The 22,824-nt window shown below is 44.9% G+C and overlaps 1 protein-coding gene across 4 annotated transcripts in view; it reads right to left on the bottom strand.

Annotated features, from left to right (window-relative positions):
- CPEB3 (cytoplasmic polyadenylation element binding protein 3) overlaps positions 1 to 22,824 on the bottom strand; it is a 1,717,782-nt gene that overhangs the window by 75,088 nt on the left and 1,619,870 nt on the right. For all 4 annotated transcript variants that reach the window (XM_069611374.1, XM_069611377.1, XM_069611376.1 and 1 more), the window contains exon 10: positions 11,658 to 11,839. In XM_069611374.1, the coding sequence (XP_069467475.1) occupies positions 11,658 to 11,839 (182 nt within the window). The remainder of the gene's footprint in view (positions 1 to 11,657; positions 11,840 to 22,824) is intronic.

Raw genomic sequence — 22,824 nt, 5'->3', positions numbered from 1 at the left:
GGTTCTGTGTGGACTACTGAGGAGTCAATGCCATCACCAAAACTGACGTGCACCCATTGCCCAGGTCTGATGAGCCTGTGGACACCATAGGTGCTGCCAAATTTGTAAGCACTTTGACCTTACCTCAGGCTATTGGCAAATAGTTCTGACGGACCATGCCAAGGAGAATACGGCGTTCTGAACACCTAAGGGACTCTACCAGTTTAGGGTCATGCCTTTTGGGTTGAAGAATGCCCTTGCCACCTTCCAGAGATTGGTCAATCATGCACTCAGTGGGCTGGAGGACTTTTGTGTGGCCAACTAAGACGACATTGCCGACTACAGTTCCACCTGGGAAAAGCATTTGACACATCTGGATAATGTGTTGCAGGCCCTGAAAAGATAGCTCAGGGGAAAGTCACGTATCTTGGTCATGAGGTAGGAGGGGGGTCACATCCAACCTCTCCCCAGTAAAGTACAGGATGTACATGACTGGAAGACTCCCACTAATCAAACCCAGGTGAGAACCTTTTTGGGCCTCACTGGGTATTATCGCAATTTGATGGCGGACTATGGAACCATAGCTGCACCACTGACAGCTCTGACTTCACCCAAACAGCCTAGGAAGGTTAATTGGACTGAAGACTGTCAGAGGTCCTTTGATGGCTTGAAAGAAAGTCTGTGTAGGGCACCTGTGTTGTGTGCGCCTGACTACAGCAAACCCTTTATCGTCCAGACGGATGCCTGCGACACTGGAATTGTAGCTGTCTTGTCCAAGTTAGATGAAAAAGGGAGGGAACACCAGATCATATTCATCAGTAGACAACTCAAGGATAGAGAGGTGGGCTACTGTTGAAAAGGAGTGTTTCAGTATAGTTTGGAGCCTTAGGCATTTTGGGCCCTACCTTACGGGGTCTACCTTCAAGGTCCAAACAGATCATAAGCCCCTGAAGTGGCTTATGCAGATGAAGGGTGAGAACCCGAATCTGCTCAGGTGGTCCATTAGCCTGCAAGGGCTAGACTTCACCATAGAGCATAGACCAGGGAAGAGTCACGATAATGCAGATGGCCTTACCATAAGATATGTTGACCGTCTGGATGAGGGTGTCTATCTCGTGGGCGATAAGGCACCCTAACCTCAGTCTTGGGGGGGCGACTGTGATGCTGGAAATGCATTGGAGGGACAGAGCCTCCCTGTCCTTGTCCGGTAGTCCTTTTTCATTTGTGTTCTGTATTGTTTTATGCCCAGGTGTCCATGTGGGACTCCTGGCAGTGCAGCTCTTCCTGTTTTTTGGTTTGGTGTACAGACCCATGGCATACCCTTATGGCACCCATGGCTGGAGGTGCAACCCTGTGCCCCTAGTGTATGTTTTTGGGCACCTGTGTGTGGCCCACAATGCAGGGAATGGGCTGGTGGCAGCTCCATGCTGAATTTGACAGGTGCCCTGAGTATCCTCCATTTTGGGATACCCAGACCCTCCCATTGGAATCAGTTGATTCCTGATAGGAAAAAAGAAAGATGGCCCCTGTGGCCTCTTGCTTTCTATTACCTGTAAACTTGTTTTCCCAAAGTCCTAGGAAGCCCTGACTCTGTCCCTTCCCCCTGGCTGGCTGTTGGGTGGAAGTTGCATATATGGTGGTGTTGTGAAGTCCAGGCCAGACTTACTGGAGCCTTCCCAGTGACTGTATGTTGTGGGCACACCCTGTGGGTGGGACCTGGGTGAATGGAGTGTGTGACCAATATGCACCTCTTGTTGTGGATGTCTGGTTTCTGGTGTTTGACACAATGGCTGAGACAACCCTGCCCAAAACTGGTATAAATGCAGTGTGTAGTGTTGAATGGCTGGGTACTTGTCCCAATACACATTCCTTGTTGTGAGTGTCTGAGAGGGAGGAAAATGGCCTGAATGCACTGTATGCCTGATTGGCTGACTGACTGCTGAATGCCCTTCTGAGTGATTGGTTGCCTGAGTGTGACCCAGCAGAATGAATGGGAGATCAACTAGTATATCTGGGGGCCTCTCACTGCTAGAAATCTTTCAGAAGCTGAAGTTGAAACTGACGCTTAATCTTGAAGCCGAGTCTGAAGAAGAAGGTTGACTGCTGTCTCCCTTTGCCGAAATCGGAAACCCGAAAGCCGTCAAGACTGATCCAAGAGAGGACCTGGTTAGGCGCCCTCTTCCCATGCTCCGAGAGACGATCAAGCACCGCTAACATTCGCCGAAGGGCCCTGGAACTCAGACCCTCGACAGGGGGCCGACCGGAGACTGGGACTGCCGAGAAGAACAAAGATAAGCACCGGACATTCCGTCCACGGTCGTCGACCAGGGTTCGCAGAGTTCCTGTAACCGCTGGAGGCCCGTCGAAGCCGTGTTGCCCAGAACCGGGGACCACTTGATGCCGTGCCATCGGCGATCGGAGCCGCAACGCTCCCTTTGCCTAAAACTTTTGATTCACAGTCGTGCTCGTCTGCACCGCCGACCGCCTTATGCCGCCAGAGAAGGCCAGGCCATCGGCGTGTCGAGGAACATCCGCCGGTGGGTTTCCCGCCACCAAACGACCGTAGAGACGCCAGGCGACACGATGCCCTTGCTGGGCCACAGTTCTTCACAAACTCTTTGCGGTCCTGAACTATCGACATTGAGGTGCCCTGCACGCCTCTTCCTTGCAGGACGTCTTCGAATCGCCGTTGTCGAGCACCGCTGGGACCGAAGCTGCCGCCTCGACACCGAGTTCACTTTCTTTGAGGTATCTCGATCTGTGGCTCCTGCTTTAAAGGGATCCGCTCAAGAAGGATCCGCCGACGACTGCTATTTCAGGTACATTGGGGTGGTACAAACATTATAGAAGGAAATAAGACTTATTGAACAATATATGTACTGGGCTTGTGGTATATCTTTACTTTACAGGTTGCCCAGGTGGGGGGATCTCCAAACAGAACTGTGACTAGGTAACGGGGCCATTATTCTGCCAATTGTTCTAACCAACTGCTTTCCTCCTATGTCTATTGTTGGTTACCTTTATTAATTGATTTGTGTGACATTTAACCAGAGTACAGTTGATGTACTTTAATAAAATCTGATAATAATTGTGGTACCACTTAGAACTGTATATATTTGCCATTGTAGATTTACTGAGCACAAAGTGAATTATTGTGATTGTGTATATAACCGTGAACCTTAATTATATAAAGACTGTGTTTTAACTAATACAGTGTGTGGACATTCCTTTGTGGGGCTTGGGCACTACACTGTACTTAAGAACCAGCCTGCATCACCTCCTGAGAAGCTAGGCCCTGATTGCTCATCCACTGCTACCAACAATAGATAATCTTGGCTGGGATCCTCTGTGCCTCTCTCTACCATATAGAGAGCAGAAGTACAGACCCCCCCCTCCAGTCTTTACATCGGGCACTTATTGACTCAAGACTCCATTACTGCAATGCCCTATTTGCAGACATCTCATCTCTCAACATTAATAAGCTTCAAGTCATACAAAACAATGCTCTCAAAGCTGTATTAAACATCTCCAAGAGAGAGCAGATATCCGATGCCAGGAAACAGACCCACTGGCTCCCAATAAGTGAGCGCATCATTTTCAAAACTTTTGCCATCACGCACAAATGCCTGTCTAGCACGGCCCGCCTACTTGTCACACTAATTCAAAAAAATGCAATCCACAATACCCTCCCGAGCTGCCAACACTTTCAAGCTGATCACCTGAATATATAACCGGAAAAGATTAGGCGGGTCCTGCTTCCCTGATCACCCCATGATATAACCGGAAAAGATTAGGCGGGTCCCGCTTCCCTGCCATCGACTCTAACTGGAACACTCTGCCCCCTGCACTCAGAGCAGATCAATCCTATTGGCCATTCAGGAAACACCTTAAGACTCTACTCTTTGCACATGGTCCACTTCTACCCGAACGTTTGACCTCCCCACCAGCCTTCATGATTTTCTGTAACCCTGATATTCTGTAACCCTGTAATTCTTACATTTCTGTAAAAGCTCCCTGATGCCCAAGGGTTTAGTGTGCTTTATAAATGCAAAAATAAATAAACAGTCACCCCATTTATCCTATGCAGTCTCTCCATTCCCCCAGGCCTTTTTACGCATGAAAATCCTATAAATACGAAAGGTTCATTATTTACCTGTGTACATTTACACACAGCTTTAGAGCACAGGGCAGTGCAACGGTCAGGTTACTTGACAGAAACCAGAATGCTTCTTTTGATTTTTATGTACATGGATGTAATTGCAAGACATAGAGAAAAGCCACTGAAACAGAATGTATTTTTCTGAAGCCTTTAAAAAAAAAAGAAGTAACTGCACACTGTGATAAAAGGAATGGTTTCTTTCCATTCAGCTTCTGCTGTGTAGTGTGTAGATGCTCATGAAGCAAACAAAAGCACTGTGCATATTTATTTTCCTAGCATTTTAGGATTGTATAATTAATACGATGGAAAATTAAGTTGCAATTGAGAATTAATCTTTTGTAACAAATTATGCTTTTTCCAGTGAAAGTAAACAAGTATTGCACATTAGTATTTTTCAGAGTTCCTATGCTGTGTGCATAATCATGCAGAGGCAGATCATGCATGGTTTTAGGTTCTTGCAAAACATTAATAGATGTTGTAACAATTCTTCTTGATTGTTGCATAGTCGACATTTGTCATCCATCGAGAGTCCATATTTCTTTAAGTTCTGTTTGGTTCTTATGATAGTTTTTTTTGTTTTAAAGGTTTTTATTAAATTTAATCAAACCACATAACAATACAACCAAACACACAGTGAAATTTACAACAATACAATTGTTCAATATTCAATCTTGATCAATGCTTCCACCCTCCCACCCCCTTCATGAGCCTGTTTGTTCCTCGCGCTCTGTATCTGCCGCACGTGGCGGGGTCTGGTTACCAGTCATTTGGTCGACAACCAAATTGTCGAATGACCATTGGTCCCCCCCCAACCGCCCTTTTTATATATTAATTTTTTTTTTTAACCAAACAAAACGAAAAAAATATTCGACCATTTTTCTTTCGACCAAATGGTCATTCGATCTTTTTTTTTTCGACCAAATGAGCAGGGTCTTGCTTCCCGTAGATTCTGTCTGATCTTGTATTGCTCCAAACAATTCCGCTATTAATGATTTCCGTGCCATCAGGATACCTGTCTCTCCCCCCCCCTACAGTGCTTGCCTCTTGCCATGCCATTGTTTCTGCCTCTGCCCATTTCTGTAACTCTTTCCACCACACCTCCACCCGTGGCCTGTGACAAGTCTTCCATCCCATGTCAATCCTTCGTTTAGCAAGCACATATGCTAAATCTTTCAATTTGCTAACATGTTTAAGTTTTGACGATCTGGGGAACCCTCCCAACAAGCAGGCCCAAGCGGTATCTATAATTATCGTGACCCCCTTTTCTGCCAGTTTTTGTGCCACTTCTCCCCAGAAACGCTCTATTACTGGGCATGACCAAAACATGTGTGTCACATCAGCTTTTTCATCGTCACACTTGGGACACGCTTGTCGTCCAGCGTTTTCAAACTTGGATATCCTCATAGGTGTCATATATGCTCTGTGCGTTATATCTAGTTGTATCTGTTTTAGTCTCGCATTTCTCGACACCTACTTGTGGTATCCCAGGGCACATTCCCACATCCCATCCTCTATCGGGGTTCCTACTTCCGCTTCCCAATCTAGTCTCAATTCTGTCAAGTCCTTCCCGACCTTAGACATCACCATCTCATACAGTCTAGAAATCTCATGCCCCCCATCCGATATATCATATATTGCCTCTATGATGGCATCTGGTCCTTCTTCCAACACTGTTTCGGGCCATGTTTTCCAGATTCTCTGCACCATTCTGTGATATGTGATGTACTGGCCCGTGTGCAATCCTGTTTCCTCCCCAAGAGCTTCAAAACCCAAAATGGTCCCCTCTTGCCAGGCGTCTCCTAACGTTATCAACCCCACCGATTCCCAGTGGGTCCTGATTATCACACTAAACTGCATATCTTCCCCTACCAATGCGACCAGTGGTATCTGCGGGGAGCACGGAAATGGGTTCTCCATCATCCGTCATGCCCGACGCCACATCTGCCACCCAAGCATCATCATCCTAGAGCGCTCTCTCATTTCGGCCTTGGGCATCCAGATCATCTCACTTAGGTGAAATGGGGCGCAATCATGTCCAAATAGCCTAAATTCATGGGTCACTTCATCTGAGAGCCACTTAGCCACATATTGCAGCTGGCTTGCTACATTGCTACATAATAAACCTCAAAATTGGGCAGTTTTATCCCCCCTTTTTCATAAAAGTTCTGCAGCTTCCATAGCGCCACTCTGTTTCAGGTACCATGCCACAAGAAATCACTACACATACTGTTCAGCTTGGCAAAGAACTTCTTAGGTATCATATATGGAATATTACTAAAATAATGCAGGAGCCTAGGCAGGACCACCATTTTTAGCATTGCACCCCGTCCCATCATTGCTAGGGGCAACTTCACCCAAAATTGCATACACTTCTCAATTTTCACAATTGCCGCCTCTGTGTTGTGCCTATGCTCATCCTCCACCGTGAGGTACACATCTATCCCGAGGTACCGGAAAGAACTCACCGCCCATGGTATTTGTAACACCGGTAGCCGTTTCTCAGCGATTCCTTTATAGCTGCCCAACGGAAACATATTAGATTTTTGGGGATTCACTGCTATCCCAGACAGCCCTGCATACCTCACCATCACTTCCAGTATGTAATGGAGATTTTCCTCTGGATACCTTAGGTATAGCAACAAATCATCTGCATATAAGGAGATCAAGTGTCGTTCATCCCCCACCTCAATACCTATCATATCATATTGTTGTCTGAGGTATAATGCTAGGGGCTCCAAGGCTAATATATAAAGCATCGGGGACCAAGGGCACCCCTGCCTAGTGCCTCTACTAAGTTGCCACCTCTCAGATATCACTGATCCCGTTCTAACCCTGGCCAGTGGTTCACTATATAGGATCTTCGCCCACCTCCTGTAACCGGGCCCCATACCATACCTCTCCAAGGCCGCCAGCAGCCACGGCCACTTGACCGAGTCGAAAGCTTTGACCGCATCTAAGGACACAATTGCCATTTCGCCTTCAGTCTTACTACCCCATTCAACAACCCGTCGGAGTCGCCTGTGATTATAAGTTATATTCCTATTCGGGACATAGCCCGTCTGGTCGGGGTGTATTAGTTTGCTAATTACTCTTCGCAATCTGTTTGCCAGGACAGTCGTCAATATCTTGCTGGCTTGGTTCAACATCGAGAGAGGTCTGTAAGAGCCACAGCTCAGCTCAGCTTTATTAGGCTTGGGAAGCGGTATTATGATCGCTTCTCTGAGTGATTCCGGCAACCGTCCCACCTCAAATGCTTCGTCATTATGATAGTTAGTCTAAAACGTAATATGGCATCCCTATGCTCTGGGTTGGAGCTCTTTTTCAAGTAGTTGGGAAGCCTTTTGGGGAAATTAACCAGTTTAGTAGAAAGCGTATGTGCTTTAGAGCCGACACCAATGGCTTCTGTTTGGGCCCAGTCAGTTTGTAGCAAAGACATTTTCACTTTTTTTGGATGATGACATAATGTTTCAAGACTGATGTGTACATTTTCCATGATTTCTTTGCATTTAGATCTCCATATGTTGAGAGGGCTGGTAGCAGAGTCTTCATTTTGGGACTTCATTATTTTGTATTGTGGAGGGCATTCAATTAGTTCCACTTTCCTATAAGTTGTTAAAGTGTTCCATGTAACATGTACATGGAGTGAATGAAGGCCCAATTTGTATCTAATTACACCACTCGGTATGCAATTTGGCAGTCTTAATATTCTTTTCCAGAATTTGGACTCCAGTTTGTCCCAACTTTCACAGGGCATTCTCAAATAGCTTTCCCCTGCATAGGTGATTATTGGTATGACCTTTAGGTTATAAAAATCTACCAAAGGCTGAATTGAGAAATTCCCAGATTTCTTTTTCAATATCAGAGTTTGTGATATCAGTTGATCCATTTTTAGGCTCTGGTCTTCCAACCATGGCTTTTCACCCCAATCGGAACTAACCATGGCTCCCAGATATTTCACACTGTTAGAGACCTTGATTGGAATTTTCAACAACCGCCATTTAAATGGATTAGATATTCTCGAGCGTGCATTCTTAATTATTAGAATTTCTGATTTGCCAGTGTTGATTTGTTGTTTATTTATATCAACATAATTCTGTAACGCATTGAGCTTTCTTGGTAGCCCTATGGGAGTCAAATCCAACAACACAAGGTCATCTGCATAAAGCAGGTGACCTACAAAAAGCTTGTTTAGCCGTGGTGAGGAAGCTCTTTCGGGCTCCAGCCAGTCTCCAATATCTAGGATATAAAAATTATATAAGACTGAAGCCAGGCCACACCCTTGTTTCAGTCCTCTTGTGGTTTCTATGTGCTTGCTAAGCCTCCCCTTTTGCTCGAGTCGGACTTGGAGGTAGGTGTTCGAGTGGAGGGCTACAATGGCAGCTAATAGGTCTTGAGGACAGCCCTTTTCCATCAATTTCTTCCACAAGATTGCTCGATCGACTCTATCGAAGACCGCAGCCATGTCGATAAATGCCAGATATAGCTTTTGGTTATCCTTTACTACTTTTAATTTCAATAAACTAAGTAGTAAAAGATTTAGACCACAGTCTACACGTTCTACGAAACCAGACTGTCTTCGGTCAAAGTTTACACTCGTTTTTAACCATTCTTTGAATTTCTTAAACAAAATCCCTGCGTACAATTTTCCAAGAACATCTAGTAAAGATATAGGGCGATAATTTGCTGGATTTGCTCGATCGCCTTTTTTGAAAATTGGTATTACAATTGCACACTTCCAGGATTCTGGAAGCTGCCTGTTGGCATTTATTCTATTGAAAAGGACATAACACATGTCAGACCATAGTTCTGTATTTTGTTTTAATATGGAGTTTGTCAGTCCATGCGGACCTGGTTCACGTGAGGCATTTGCTTTTTTAGTAAGGTCAAACATTTCGTTTTTAGAGAAGGTTATGTCCCAGGCAGTTTCATTTGACAAAATGGGTGAAGCGGGGGGTTCCTGTTCATGTTGCTCATACATTTCACCAAAGTGCTGCAGCCATTGCTCTTCCTGGATCGGATTGACCTGCACATGCCCCTTTATGTGTATCTGCTTGTTTATTTAAGACCAAAAGAAGTTTGTTTTTTGTTTTGTATCACTCTGAGCATATTCTCAGAATCCTGTTGGTACAATTGGGATCGATAAGCCTTTACCCAATTTCGATGTTTTGCTATGAAACTCTTTATGCCTATGATATTTTTTACTGTTGGCTAGCTTTTTCTTAGTTTTTGCAAGTCTTTAGCTAATTGTTTTTTCTTTTCAGCCAACACTTGATCATATTGGTGCAGTCTTCTTCTGTAACAGACTGCACTCTTTGTGTCTAATATTCTGAACAGGCTTAAACAAGATTCATAGTCAATCTCTGTGGTTTTACACTCCATCCAATATTTTAGGCTCGCTTTTAATCGGGGCAACACTTTGGGAGGAAGACGTAATCTATCCAGGCCATTATTTACCTCTACTTTATGTGGCCAATTTGTGTCTTTGTTGTTTTTTTACGACACTTGGAAGTGGTGTTGTTTGGGCACAGGTTAGAATTAGTTGACAATGGTCACTCTTTGTGGTTTTCAAGATTTCCAAGGACTTTATTTGCTGGTAGGTGGCAGAGTCAACAAAGAAGTAATCCAAAGTCGCACTGACATTGAAGGAGGACCATGTGGTGGCACCTAACAGGTCACCTTCCACATGTCCATTTACCATAGCCAGATCTCTTATTTTGGCTTCAAGCAGCCATCTTTTGGATCGGGTAAATTTTGAATTCTTCTGTGGATTCCCTTCACTGATAGTTTTCTTAAGACAATCGATATTTAAGTCGCCACACACACATTTTTAAAAAATAGGGAGTAAAATACTCCCACTTCCAAATCTTATCTGGAGCACTGGGCTCAAATATGGAGAACAAGCACCATATGTCAGGTCTTGCCAAGAAAACACATGTAAAGCGTTCCATCCTCACCTCATTTGCCCAGACTCAGCCATTTTATGCTTGGCATAGCCATTCCATTTCTGGAATCAAACCTCAAATTCCCAGAAACATCTATCAAGTGCTAAGTGTGGCTACAAATACTGGGTCCTGCCATCAAATATCATCTACAGCCTCAGTCCTCATGTTCCAAACATAGCCTCAAATGCCTATATGCATCCCTAACATACAGCACCATCAAACACCAAAGCACAAATATAACACCATGTGCAACCTCAATTGCCCTGGCAGTGTTATAATATGACAGTACAAAAATGGAACCCTTAGATGGAGGATGACAACATATTCATTTGTTTTTTATAAATAATAACAAATGATTCAATACTTTCACTTCAAAACAAAGTTTTAAAATATTCTTTGTATATGAAGTAACACCCAGCGGTGTAAAAAATTGTTTAAAACATAAAACACAGTTTACGCTTGTTTAAGATCCACAAAAACATTCAACCCTACATACCATTCATTTCACTTCATCATACCAACATTCACACAAATACTCTATAACCTCAAAATTTGGTCACACTCCAATAGTCTAGTATATCATTTTCCAGTTTAGATCCTCTTAGTACAATCTTCACATATAGATGACTGCCTGACTCTAATTAGAATGGTATGAAGGGTTGAATGTTTTTGTGGATCTCAAACAAGCGTAAACTGTGTTTTATGTTTTAAACAATTTTACACCGCTGGGTGTTACTTTATATGCAAAAAATATTTTCAAACTTTGTTTTGAAGAGAAAGTATTGAATCATTTGTTATTATTTATTTAAAAAAAACAAATGAATATGTTGTCATCCTCCATCTAAGGGTTCCATTTTTGTATTGTGTTGAATATTTAGCCCATAGGACCTTAGATTTTAGGGCAATCCCCTTTATTTTTGAAAAGTGTTATAATTTGGCCAGGTAAAACCTTGCATGCCAGGCACAGACTCACATGCCTCCAACAGACCCCAGTTATAGACTAACATGAAATGTTCCTGTGCTGCCATCATATGCCCAGATACTGCAATCCCATACCGGGTACAGCCTCATAGACCATGTATAGACTATCATATGCCTACGTACAGGAAGTATATGGGCTATGCACTGCCATAATCTGCCAGGGTACACCCTTCTATGGCTAAGTATACCATTATTTCACCGTTAATTGACTGCATATTTGCTTGACTCCCTGTTGATGGCACAATAGTGTCAGCCATTTCATTTGGGGATGGAAGAGTTCATTTCTAATGATCACCACGTGCACATTCACAGATAGCAGACACAACTTTGCATGTTTACTAATAAACAATGTCTTAAAAGAGTCCAACACATGCCAAAATTACATTACTCTATTAAGAGGTTTGGATGATAACAGCAATTGCTCTCATCAATCTTTCGAATAAAGTAGTAAAATGAATCACTTCATGGCTCGAGGTGACCTGTCACTAGACACAATGGGAATGTAGGATTGTTTTATCGATAGCTATTTAGCCAAATGGTTTTACCTGTGATTCGTTAAATTGCTGCAGCAATTCAGTTGACAAATCAGTACTCACCCTTTTATCAATATCATTGTGCTGGAGCTGCACAAAGCGAGCGCTAATTGCAGCAATGTAACTTTGCTGGTTGGAGAAAGCCACTCTGCCAGCCCCCTTTGGGTACTTCAGCTCCGGGTCTGTATCGATGCCCGCATAGCATACACCTCCGTACAGGCGATCCATGATCATTGCCAGTTCAACTGCAAGAAAGCATTACATGAATCTATCTTTGTTCATTAATGAAAGCTTCCACAGAGACGCAAATCATGAGTCTTTCAGAAAATTCACACCAGCACATTTAAAAAGATTTAATCTGAAACAAGGGATGGGAATTTGAAAGCCTAAATAAATCATACGTTTTAAATAGATAAATGATACTTCCATGACAACGAGAGATTCCGAACACACAATACAAATTAATTTTTAATGACATTTTATATCTCTAACCATGATCAACATACCAGAAAACCATCATCACAAAGTACTTACCACAATAACCTCCACATGAGAATAGTGTGCACCCACCTCTAAAGCTACCAGGTGAACAAAGCAAAGCCTTGAAAGAGAACATGCCATGCAGCAATATCAAGCAGTATTTTTTCCCTTACTTTATTTAATACAAATTACCTATGCCTTCCTTACATTAAGAATGGTATATGTTTTGCTGATGGAAGATGTGTTGTTACTACCAGTGCTCCTGTACTGGACATTGCAAATATCGTGGGAGGTACTGTGACCAGTGGGGTCTCAGTGCTCCTGTACCACAAGGAGCTAACACTCTGTTACCTCTACTCTGAAAACCCTAATTTCTTAGCTGACATATTGCACATCTAGCAGAGGGTGGGCTTCGAGCACAGACCACGGATTAGCTGGGCTTATCTTGGGTTGTTTCAGAAGGAGACTCTGGAGGGAGTCTGGTGGATTTGCCCCCCCAACACAAGCAATATAAGTACTGCTGATGCTGCACAAGACTGCAGATGATACTCTGTTATTTGAACAATAACACTGACAGCAATATGTTAATGTTAATGTTAAAGGACATTTGTAACACGCACTATCACCACCGGAGTGGTCCCTTGGCGCTCTGGTGGCTCTGAAAGAGGAGGGGAGGTTGAGTTAGTGGGAGGAAGCAGGAAAAGTGCAAGAGAGCAGTGATGTGCTGTTGGCGGCCTCAGCCCAGTGGGTCCGTTGGCTGGGCCTGGGGTGTTTGCGGCCGGTAGTCGTCGTGTACTGTTGTGCAAGGCTATGCGTCTTTTTTGTTTTGTTGTTGTAATGTAGTGAAGTTTGTGCGGTTTGTTGTGCTGTAGGGTTTGGTTGCGTTTGGTTTGGAGTTTGAGAGGTGTATGCAGAAAGGGAAATTGTTAGTAGGGTTGGTTAGTTTGCGTCTCTATCCTGAATTGAAGCGCTCAGCTTTTTTAGTCTCCCCTGTTGCGGCTCTGTCCAGATCTGGGTCTGACTGGCATACAGGTTCCTTACTCCTCTAGCCCCCGCCTCTAACATGCTCTCTCATAGCTCCCCTCATCTTCCATTCATACTCCTGTGGCCATTGCACCTGCCAATGACAACCTCTCAGGTAGTGGGGTGATTGCCAATATCTCGATAATTCCACACCAGTGTGGTACCTGGCGGTGATTAAGTAAGGGCGTGCAAGAGTGTTGGTGGGATTGTCTGGGGTAGTTGACTAAGTCTCCGTGCGTGCCGCCTGTGTTCTAGTCTATCCAGTGTCATCCGTCCAGGTGCCGTGGGCGTTACTCTCTCGGGTCAGGGATGTCCGTGTCTTTTCGGTTTAGTCATCCTTTTTTTTCCGGTTTCGGTTTCTTGGTTTAGTCTGTGGTGTTGTAGAGCCAGGTTTTTAGTGATTTCCAGAATTTTAGGTGATCTTCAGTGTTTGTTATTTCTTTTGGGATGTTGTTCCAGGTTTTTGCAGCTAAGTGGTAGGAGGAGGTGCCTCCAAGTTTTTTCTTATGGTATGGTTTGAGTTCCAGGCGCATTTCGTTGCTTGATCGGAGGGGTCTCGCTGGTTTGTAGACTGTTATTTTCTTTTGTAGGAATTCTGCTCCTAAATTACCGCCCAGCCGGGCAGAAAGGGATTTGTTTCTGTAACACTCTACACCAGGTTACACCTCCCTAGGTATAAACACTGCCTGTGCATTTGCACTGAACAAGTTAGACAAAATCAGTTGGCTCCAGATTGGCAAAATTCACTGAAGGAATGAATACAAATCAGGCCTTGTAAATTCTTAAAAATCACACTAGGTCAACAGGTCAAGTTCCTTCATTTATATACTTGACCTAAGATAAATGCACTCACCATATGAAGAAGGGCAACAACAAATTTCCCTTGTGCTTCCTGTAAAATGGTGCATGCCAACGTAAGCAGAGTTCATATTTGGCGCAATGTTGCCACGGAAAGGCCAGACACGCACAGTGAAGCTTTTATTTGACATTAACCTTTTACTGCAAAAAAAGATTGCTTGCCGTAAATGTCAAATAAACCTCATAAACGTTTCATACATCCCCATAGCATGCAAATGGTACTCGACCTTCATATAATCTCGACTATGCGAGTTGGAGAGTGGAGTTTGCGAGCCCTGCAAATATAAGATCTGAGTTGAGAAAAGTACATTTGGACTCAATCATGGCAACCAGAATGGATTGTACTGTTAGACATTTAAGTCTGCGTCACTACTGCATTTGGCGAGTTGTAATCCAGCAAAGGAGATAACCTCAAACGAAATATAGGCTGGGGTCTGAAACACGCCAGCCAAAATAATCATCTTTGATATCTCACATATTGGTCATACCAAAAGGAACTTCCTTTATGCCATGTAGAATCACAGTTATGCCATGCCCAGAACCCCAGTTATGGAATGTAATCAAGGATCCTTATGTTTTTCGTAGCAGTCAATATAAATGATATTGCCACGCTGCACTCTGTACAGCTAAGGCTATGCACTGTTCAATTCACACACGGCCTGTTGCTGATCAATATGCCCGCCAAAAGGTCATTGGGAACGGAGTCTAATTAAAGAAAGAGGGTGAAAGCTAGCGGGAGCAGACACAAGCATTTCATCCGAGTCGTCCGCTCAGATCAGATGAAGTTACACAGCTGGGAATGATATCACGTTGGATCTAGAGTGCACTGGTGGACTCGGATTCATGCAGAGCATGCGCTACCCCACCTGTGAACTGCCCCTCGAGCGCCTCAGATGCGTAAAAGCCACTATTGGGAAAAGAGACTATGTGGTTGACTAAGGAAGAGGGAGGGATCAGGGGTGTTACGGTGCAGGCTGCTTGCATACACAATCGGCCTGTGTAGGGAGCTATGGGTGCTGCAGGCGCACAAGGCCATGGGCTGAGAAAGCCCATGCTTCTGCATGGGTGTGGCCCCGGGGACTCTTCCCAAGGCATGATACTTGCTTGCTTTCCAATGTCCCCTCATTGTGCTGCATTGAATCTCGCCCCCTTTGGTAGCAGGGGAGCATGGACCCCGAGATATCACCATACGTTGGCACTACATTCAGATGAGATAACTTGGCCAGTGTGCCATATCGTATCTGGCTTGCTGTATTTAAACAGATGAATTGGCAACTGCCAGAGACACTGCCTGAAGCACTACAAGCAAAAGAACCGCATAGGAGGCCTCTCATATGTCTGAAGGTGTAGATTCTATATGGAGATACTGTCACCTAAATAGGAAAAGTAACAAGAGGTTAAGGGAAAGCCCTGCCAGACCATCCTTTGATTGGCAGGATCAGAGGAGTCGCTGCAACAGTGCAGGTGCTCAAGCCTAGCAGGCATGCCTCCCAGGGTGGGCCTGTGTTGCGCAGGAGTGGGCACAATCCGAGTACATGATCATTATCACACCACCGTCATACCCTTGGCAGCAAGACTGCAGCAGTTCCAATGCTCTGACCGATGATCATGTAGGCCCAAAACGGAAATGCAACTTCAAACACCGACTTTGCAAGAAAGGATCATATAAAATACATTCTCATCAATATCAGAGCATTGTGCTCTGAAGTCTAGGCTTCAATCAGTGGCCTGAAAGGCAGATTGTCTAAGGTTGTGGACAGAATCTCAGAATAAGAACCTTAAAATGAAGCCAGACGAAATCGAAAACTGAGATCACAGTTGCAACCTCTGTTTTATTGGGGCACCCGAGCAAGGTGGTAAAACCCTTCAACAAGTAGAGCAGATGGTTAAAGACATGGTAAACGCCCAATTCCAGATTGAAGGAGGTATAACCTTAGAACTGGACAGAACGCATTGTGAATGGCCTTAGGATGAAAGAGTGCAACGTTAATATTTCACTGACAAAATGCAAATTCTGGACAAACCCTGGGGCAAAGACATCTTTTACTTTAATCAAATAAAGTGATGGGTGGAAGGTTTTGAATAAATCGTAACCACCGGTAATGCTCTAGGCAACCCTCCACACCACCATGTTTTAGCCTGTCTGCGCTATGTATGGGGTTGCTTGTGGTCTTCGTGCAAAAGGCATGTGACCAAGTAGTCCGTGCTGGACTGCGTCGTTTGTGGTGGTATCAAGCCTGACTTGCATATGGTCTTTCCCCGTTTTGTAATGGATTGGCAGGCGAAGAACGATGGTCTGGCGCATTGCCCAGACAATGTCAGAGGTTAAGATTAATTCTAAACCTTGCAGCCATCACCCCTTGTTTTCCTACTTTCACTGTAAAGGTAGCATCGTCAAAGTTTTTCAAGATCGCTCAGCAATTACAATACCAAGGAAGAGACTGCACAGAAGCCTCACAGCATTGCTCAGAGAACAAAATGTGAGATATAGATGGGATTTCCCATGCACTTATTTTTGAATTCCAAAATTAAAACTATTCCTGCAGAAATCCAGAAGAGATTCAACACCCAACAGACTTATTAGTGAGTATGGTGGCTACTGTGGTCATACAATTATACAACCACAGCATTTGAATATCATATTAGTATGATCTTGGTGAGCAGTGCTCCAGCCATTTCACGGCTGATGTCTATTAGCTCTCTGGCCTGGCTGTCTCCACAACTGCCATGAGGGGCAATGTCCAGGAAGCTGCTTCTTTGATTCCCCCTGAGGAATTCCAACAACTACCTCCCATGGGGCAGGAACCATCCCCACAATTCCCCCTGGCAACCAGCGCTGCAAAGACAGTCCTGAGATAACAGCAGAGTGCAGATCCCTAGAGTTAGAGTAGCAAGAGATGAAGTGAAGGCAAAAGGAGGGGTGTGGCTTATTTTGGTTGCTGCTACAGCTCTCTGCACTTCCAGCTCCCCCCTATTTCTGGAGACAAAACATTGCGAATATGTCGTCAGCAGGCAAAGGTCACTTGTTACAGCAGCCTGGAATGGAACCCTGACAACAGGCTTGCTTGAGGCCCATCGGCTGTAGCATTTTGCCATTATTAATTCATCTTTGGACTGATTGAATGATCAAAGAAGGATTCATCTGGGGCTCTGTTGGAGGTACAGTTTATTCCAAAGCCTTTGCCATAGAGGTAAAAACAGAAGATTCCAAGGCAGAAACACAAGCTCTGTTCCCTAACCATCCCAAAGCCACACTTGTCGTGACACTGCTGTTCGACCAAGTTGCCTCTGCTGCCTGTGCACTGGAAGCAGGAATCTGTTCAATAGAGGTGAAGGGCAGTGAAGGACCTCCTGAAGATGGCAGACAACTTCCTGGGCCGGAACTGCGGAACGAAGGACCCACCTTGTCCCTAGAGACCCTGCATTGAGCCTCCCAGCATCCTAGAAGTCCAAAAGCCGCTGGACTCCTCTTTTATCTCTGCAGGACACCTTTGAACTGGCTCATCTGTGCTAGACTCACTTCAAGTTGCTACAGAACATGCAGTGCTGCTTTTGGCATTTACATACGAGAAAGATCAAACCTAAATAGTTTTTTAAGGTACGAGCCACAAAGGATGGACAGAATAAGGACAATTATTTATTTGCATTTTTGGAATGAGTACATGAAATAGATGTTCCTCAAAGGATCTACAACCAGCTATTACCGTTTCCATGGCATTACTACACGCTCTGGGTATGTTAACTGTGAATATCCATTCCATTGTACTCACAGATACAGGTAAGAAGTGAGGGGGGTTGTTATTGTAACCAGCAATTCCATTGTACTGACAGATCTAGAAAGGACATTAGGGGTATCTTTTCTCAACATGAAAGAATGTAATAGGACGATTCATATGCAACAATATGAATAAAGGGTACTGAAACATTAGGCTGATGCCTGGTTCTTGACACTAAAGAATGGTTGTTTTTGAGGGAATTTTTACTGAAAGAATTCCACCAAAAAATCATATGGGCGTGGCGGATAAGCGGTTAAAAGCGGTGGGGAAGGGGTCGGCTTGGGGAAAATAACATCGGAAAATAGAGGGCTTGGGGGGCCCCCCAAATAAAATAAAAACAGATTTCATTTTTTTTTTTTTACAAGATTGCTTTTGGTAAAAATTCTGTTGAAAAAACTAGTGTCGGTAAAACGACATAGAACCCAAAAGAATGAAGCATGATGATTTGCACACAATAATAGTACTGAACTACTCCTTTACAGGACTAAACCTCACTAATAATTTTCCACTTCAACTAAGATCTTCAATAGATCTGGTGAAAGTTCTGGTTATAAAATTAATCTTGATAAAGTACATTAAAAGGGCCCGGGGGGATGATTCAGGGACAATGCGCTTGTCTTGGAAGCAAGCCATCGCATGTCAACACAGGTCTGAATCCAGGTCCTGCGCTTAGAGACTGGTCCCCGGCATTAGGCATGTTATAAAAGATTAATTATCATGCCATTATACTCAGAGATGGAATAGAACCCCAAGTTGATGCATCAGAGTGGCCGCTGTGACGAATCCTTGGATGTTGTCCCTTCTCCCATGGTGGAGAACGCTTTTCCCGTGGCCAGGGGGGTCGGCCACAGTCCAATCCCCTGGAGGTGGTGCACCACAGGAGGATCATAGGTGGAGGGAAAACCCTCATGGGATGAGGAATGACACCCTAGGAGAGATGTAGTACATTTCTACGAATGTCTCAGTTCCATCATGCTCTTACCCTTTCCAGGGTCCTGGAATCCCGCATACTTCTATGTACGCCAGTAAAGTAGAAGTTTGTCCTCCCCTTTATAGCACTGAGACAAAAAAGATCAGTCATGACATCCTAGAAACATGTACTGAGACGAAGAAAATCCACAGAATGTGGAAGAGCACCACTCGGAACCACAGTGAGCAGACCAGCCTATTCAATCTAGCAGAACAGACTATAGAATAAAAAGGAAAGAAAGACTTCCGACGGGAGCAGTCCTCCTTGGAGGAGTGGCGTGGAAAGGCACTGTGTCTGCCATGCAGGGGAAGAAAGTCGGGACGCCCAGGAAGAAGCAGAGAGCTCAGGACACGGTTGGCAGAAGCAGACGACAGGCAGTCCTGAGGCTTTGGAAGTGCAACGGCTTCCCAAAGAATGGTTGGTGCTGCTGAGTCACCGTAGACCAAACAAAGCCTTCCTAACCACCACAAGTCCAGCGGCGGATGAAGGAAGGAGGGAAAAAGCGGACACGTTTGCGTACCTAGAAAGCAGGTACGCGAGGCGCACGGAGATGCTGCAAACCCGGGAAAGTGGTGGTGAGTGGAAAAGAGGAAAAAATACCCTGAATCTAGGGTCTGGGACCCTGAGATTAAGATGATGTTCTGGCAAGTGGAAAAGGGGGAGAAATACCCTGACTTTAAGGTCTGGAAACTTGAAAGTAATATTCAAGAGACTTTTAAATCTATAGTCATATATGGTAGTGCTTGGTAGGAGAGTAAACCAAGCCTACCAAGGAAGAGAGGTGCAGAGGACATGCGAGTCTGGGCCTTGCACCCATAAGAGAAACACATCAGTTGCTCATCTTCATACTCACAGTACCTGGGAGGAAGGTGAACCAGGTGGCTGTGCAATATGTAATACTTGGCAGAAGAGTACACCAAGTCTACCTAGAAGGAGAACTGGTGGAACTAAGCAAGTCTGGGACTTGCACCCACATAAGAAGAACAGTCGTTACTCCACTTCTTAGTGAAAGTACCAGGGAGAAGAGTGAATCCGGCAGGCTGTGCAAAGGAAGAGAAACCTGGGGAACAGAGACAGCCCCATGGATTGTGAAAATTGTGCCAAAGCTAAGAGAAGCAGATACATTCTCTTAGCTCTTCAAGGAGGAAGAAAGGGAACCAAGGGAAATAAGTAATTCACCTTGGAACTTGTAATCCCTGTGAGACGTCAAGAGAAGGGAAACATTCTCTTGACCCCTGTAGAACTTTGTTTTTGCACCCTTTGTAACTCTGAGAAGACAATCCCTTTGCACTTTATATTGATAGTGTAAGGGCTAGAGTTAGGGTTTTGACACGACTGGGACCTATCTTTATTTTGACATCCTGACAGACCCGTTTGAGATTTATGTTGAGGCAGGGACACCCCTCTTAGCATAAGGGCTTGTGAGGCCTTTCAACAACCCCACTTTTCATTTGAAAAAAGTCTGTAGCAACAGAAATGCCACTGTGCATCGATCCCTCACTACTGCACCCTCACACCACCTTCATTTCTTAGACTTTGCTAAATTGATGACGGGAGTCAGCGGGTTGTGGGATGGCTTCCCTGAGAGACCCTCGGACACATGTGATTAATGTCACACTGATAAAATTGGCAGATGGCAGCAGGTGCATCTCTGAGATCTATGCTGCTGATAGACCCGAGAAGGATACTATGGCAGTGAGAGTGAGACAGAAATGGGAGAGAAATATGGGGGTGGGGGGTTTACTTATGGACAGTGAATGGGACAGAGTGCTCTGGCACACGACACAAATGTCGAAGAACGCACTGTTCCAATGGATCCAATATAAGCTTGTGACGCATGCACACATCACTCCTGTGATGGTGCCAAAAATGGCACCGGGCACCGATCCTTCTTTATGAACTTGTAAGACAGAGATAGGGTCTTATCTGTAAATGTGTTGGAGGTATGATCGGGTTCAGTTGTTCTGGCAAAGAGTGTTGGAGAAGTTGTCTGAGTTGATCGGGTACAGGTTCAGCCGACGGTGAAGCAGTGCCTCCTGGGGCTCCTTCCTAACAAGAAAGGTAGATGCAATAAAATGCTTATTACGGTGCTGTCCTTGGGACTGATCTTGGTCAAGCGTACCATAGCAAGGGCTTGCAAGGCCCCAAACGGACCCAGCTTTGTTGACTGGCAGAGTGGGTCAAAGCAGAAGATGTAGCAAATAGGTATAGTGTATGGCAGGAAATGTGGGACCTGTTGCAGTCTCTTTCAGACCCCTCATGAGCCATGTACTATATGAGTTGGTGATGAGGGGACCCAAGGTTATATGTTTTGGTAGATTGTCAGATGTGGCCTGCTGACGACAAGTAGTGGTGGAGCTGGTAGGGTGGGTAAGCTCCCTGCGACACACAATATCACTATGCTGGTAATGGCCTGTTTACACACGCCGGGGTGAATGGAGACCAAAGGGGAGTTGGTTTTCTCATGAACAGTAATGCCCTGTGCTGATTTGGGGTGCTGCATGCACATGGGCTCGGGCAGGTAGGTGTTGGGGAGAATTCTCATTCAATGGCTAATTTCCCTTACCTAGTGAGTCCCTCAGCAGCTTTGCTGGATTTCTGGATTTTACTTTTTCCACTTGGCAGGAGTTTGAGCTTTTCCCCCACTCTTACCTGTGTTTTGCCATGTGTATCTCATCTGTTTTTGTGATTGTGGACTCTGAAGCACACCACTTCAGTAGCCCCACTCTTTTGTGTGTTACACAGCACCTTCAGTGCAGTGACACAGGGTTGTCTTTTAGGCTTCCCAACGACTCCATTTCTGGGGCTGACTACTGTCCCCCAGAAAAGGGTAAAGTTGCCATTAACTTTACAGTCAAATACCCACAGATCCAGTACACCCCATCTTACATGGAGTATTGGAAAGGGTTAATCCTTAGCCCTTTCATCTGTACCTCCTAGAGCATTGTTTTGCTCTTTTAACATTTAGACTTGGCTGGTGGCAGTGGTATCTACCCTAACCTTTCTACCGCGATTATACTATATAAACGTGTTATTGTTTTAGGCTATTATATTAGCCTCAAACATAAACCCGCTTGACCAAATACTCTTTCTTTTGGCTCCGGTCGGGTTTATTCACCATTTCTTTTTGTTAGTCCTTCTTGTGTTTTACTTTGTGCAGCAAACCAGGTTTGCCTTCTTTGTTCACCGTCTTTTGGCGGGCTTCTGCCAAGAAGCCCACCTCTAGGTGCCTGGGTGTCTAGGTGGGCTGAAAGTGAGGGAGGGTGTAGTCACCCCCTGCACAGGGTATCCTAGGAAACCCAAGTCGCACTTTGCCATGAATGGCTGAGGTGGTTGTCCGGGCTGGACAACCCCCCTGCTGCATGATTGACAGCCAGGCTCGGTGAATGGGGGATTTTTGCATAAATGGCAGGACTCTTGGTCTGGAAGTCAGAGTCACCACGCAAACTACAAGGAACCGAAGAGAAGTGGAGAAGACGACAGCTGCTGCAACTACCCGTCCCGGTGAAGTCCTGCTGCAGTCCTGAGCTATCTACCCTTTGACGACCAGAGAAGATCCAGTCCGGAGTCTTCTTCCCTTGAGCCTGGTGGGGTCAACCAGCTCATCTTCCACAGCCAGAGGATCCTCTTTGTGGTAAAAATTGCTGCACACTGCTGTAGCATTCCGAATAGCCATCGGAAGAGACTCTCCTTTTTTTAAAGGAGCGCACCTTTTATTCACCGTCGCTGCTGCTGGTTTCATCCCTGAGTGGTGCAGACCCCTCCAGACTTCGTCCTTCTTGCCGAAGCTCCAGGAACTGTGGGTCTGCAGGAAACTACCAGGAACAACTGCTGTGGCACCAGCTTCTTCCTTGAATAAGCTACTGTGTTCTGCTTCGAGGAACTAGTGTGAATCCCTTTTCTCCTCATCCAAGGCTTGCCCTCATCTTCCCTCCTTCTTATAATATTTGCTTCCTCTGTTGACAATATCCAAGTACTCCTGGCAACGTTGAATCTTGAACTGTCTGACTGTGTGATCCTCGACAACAGGAACCCGGTTCCACTTGATACTGGCTCCGGCCTATTGACTTTTGTAAACCTTTAGTAAAACAAAGTCTTGTGACCGCATAAGGTGTTAGCTCTT

The sequence above is a fragment of the Ambystoma mexicanum genome, chromosome 8 (genome assembly GCF_040938575.1).
Source record: "Ambystoma mexicanum isolate Mex_15411 chromosome 8, UKY_AmexF1_1, whole genome shotgun sequence".
NCBI classification, from domain to species: Eukaryota; Metazoa; Chordata; class Amphibia; order Caudata; family Ambystomatidae; genus Ambystoma; species Ambystoma mexicanum.
The sequence above is the reverse complement of the archived record's forward strand: the minus strand, read 5'-3'. Positions and strand labels throughout refer to the sequence as shown.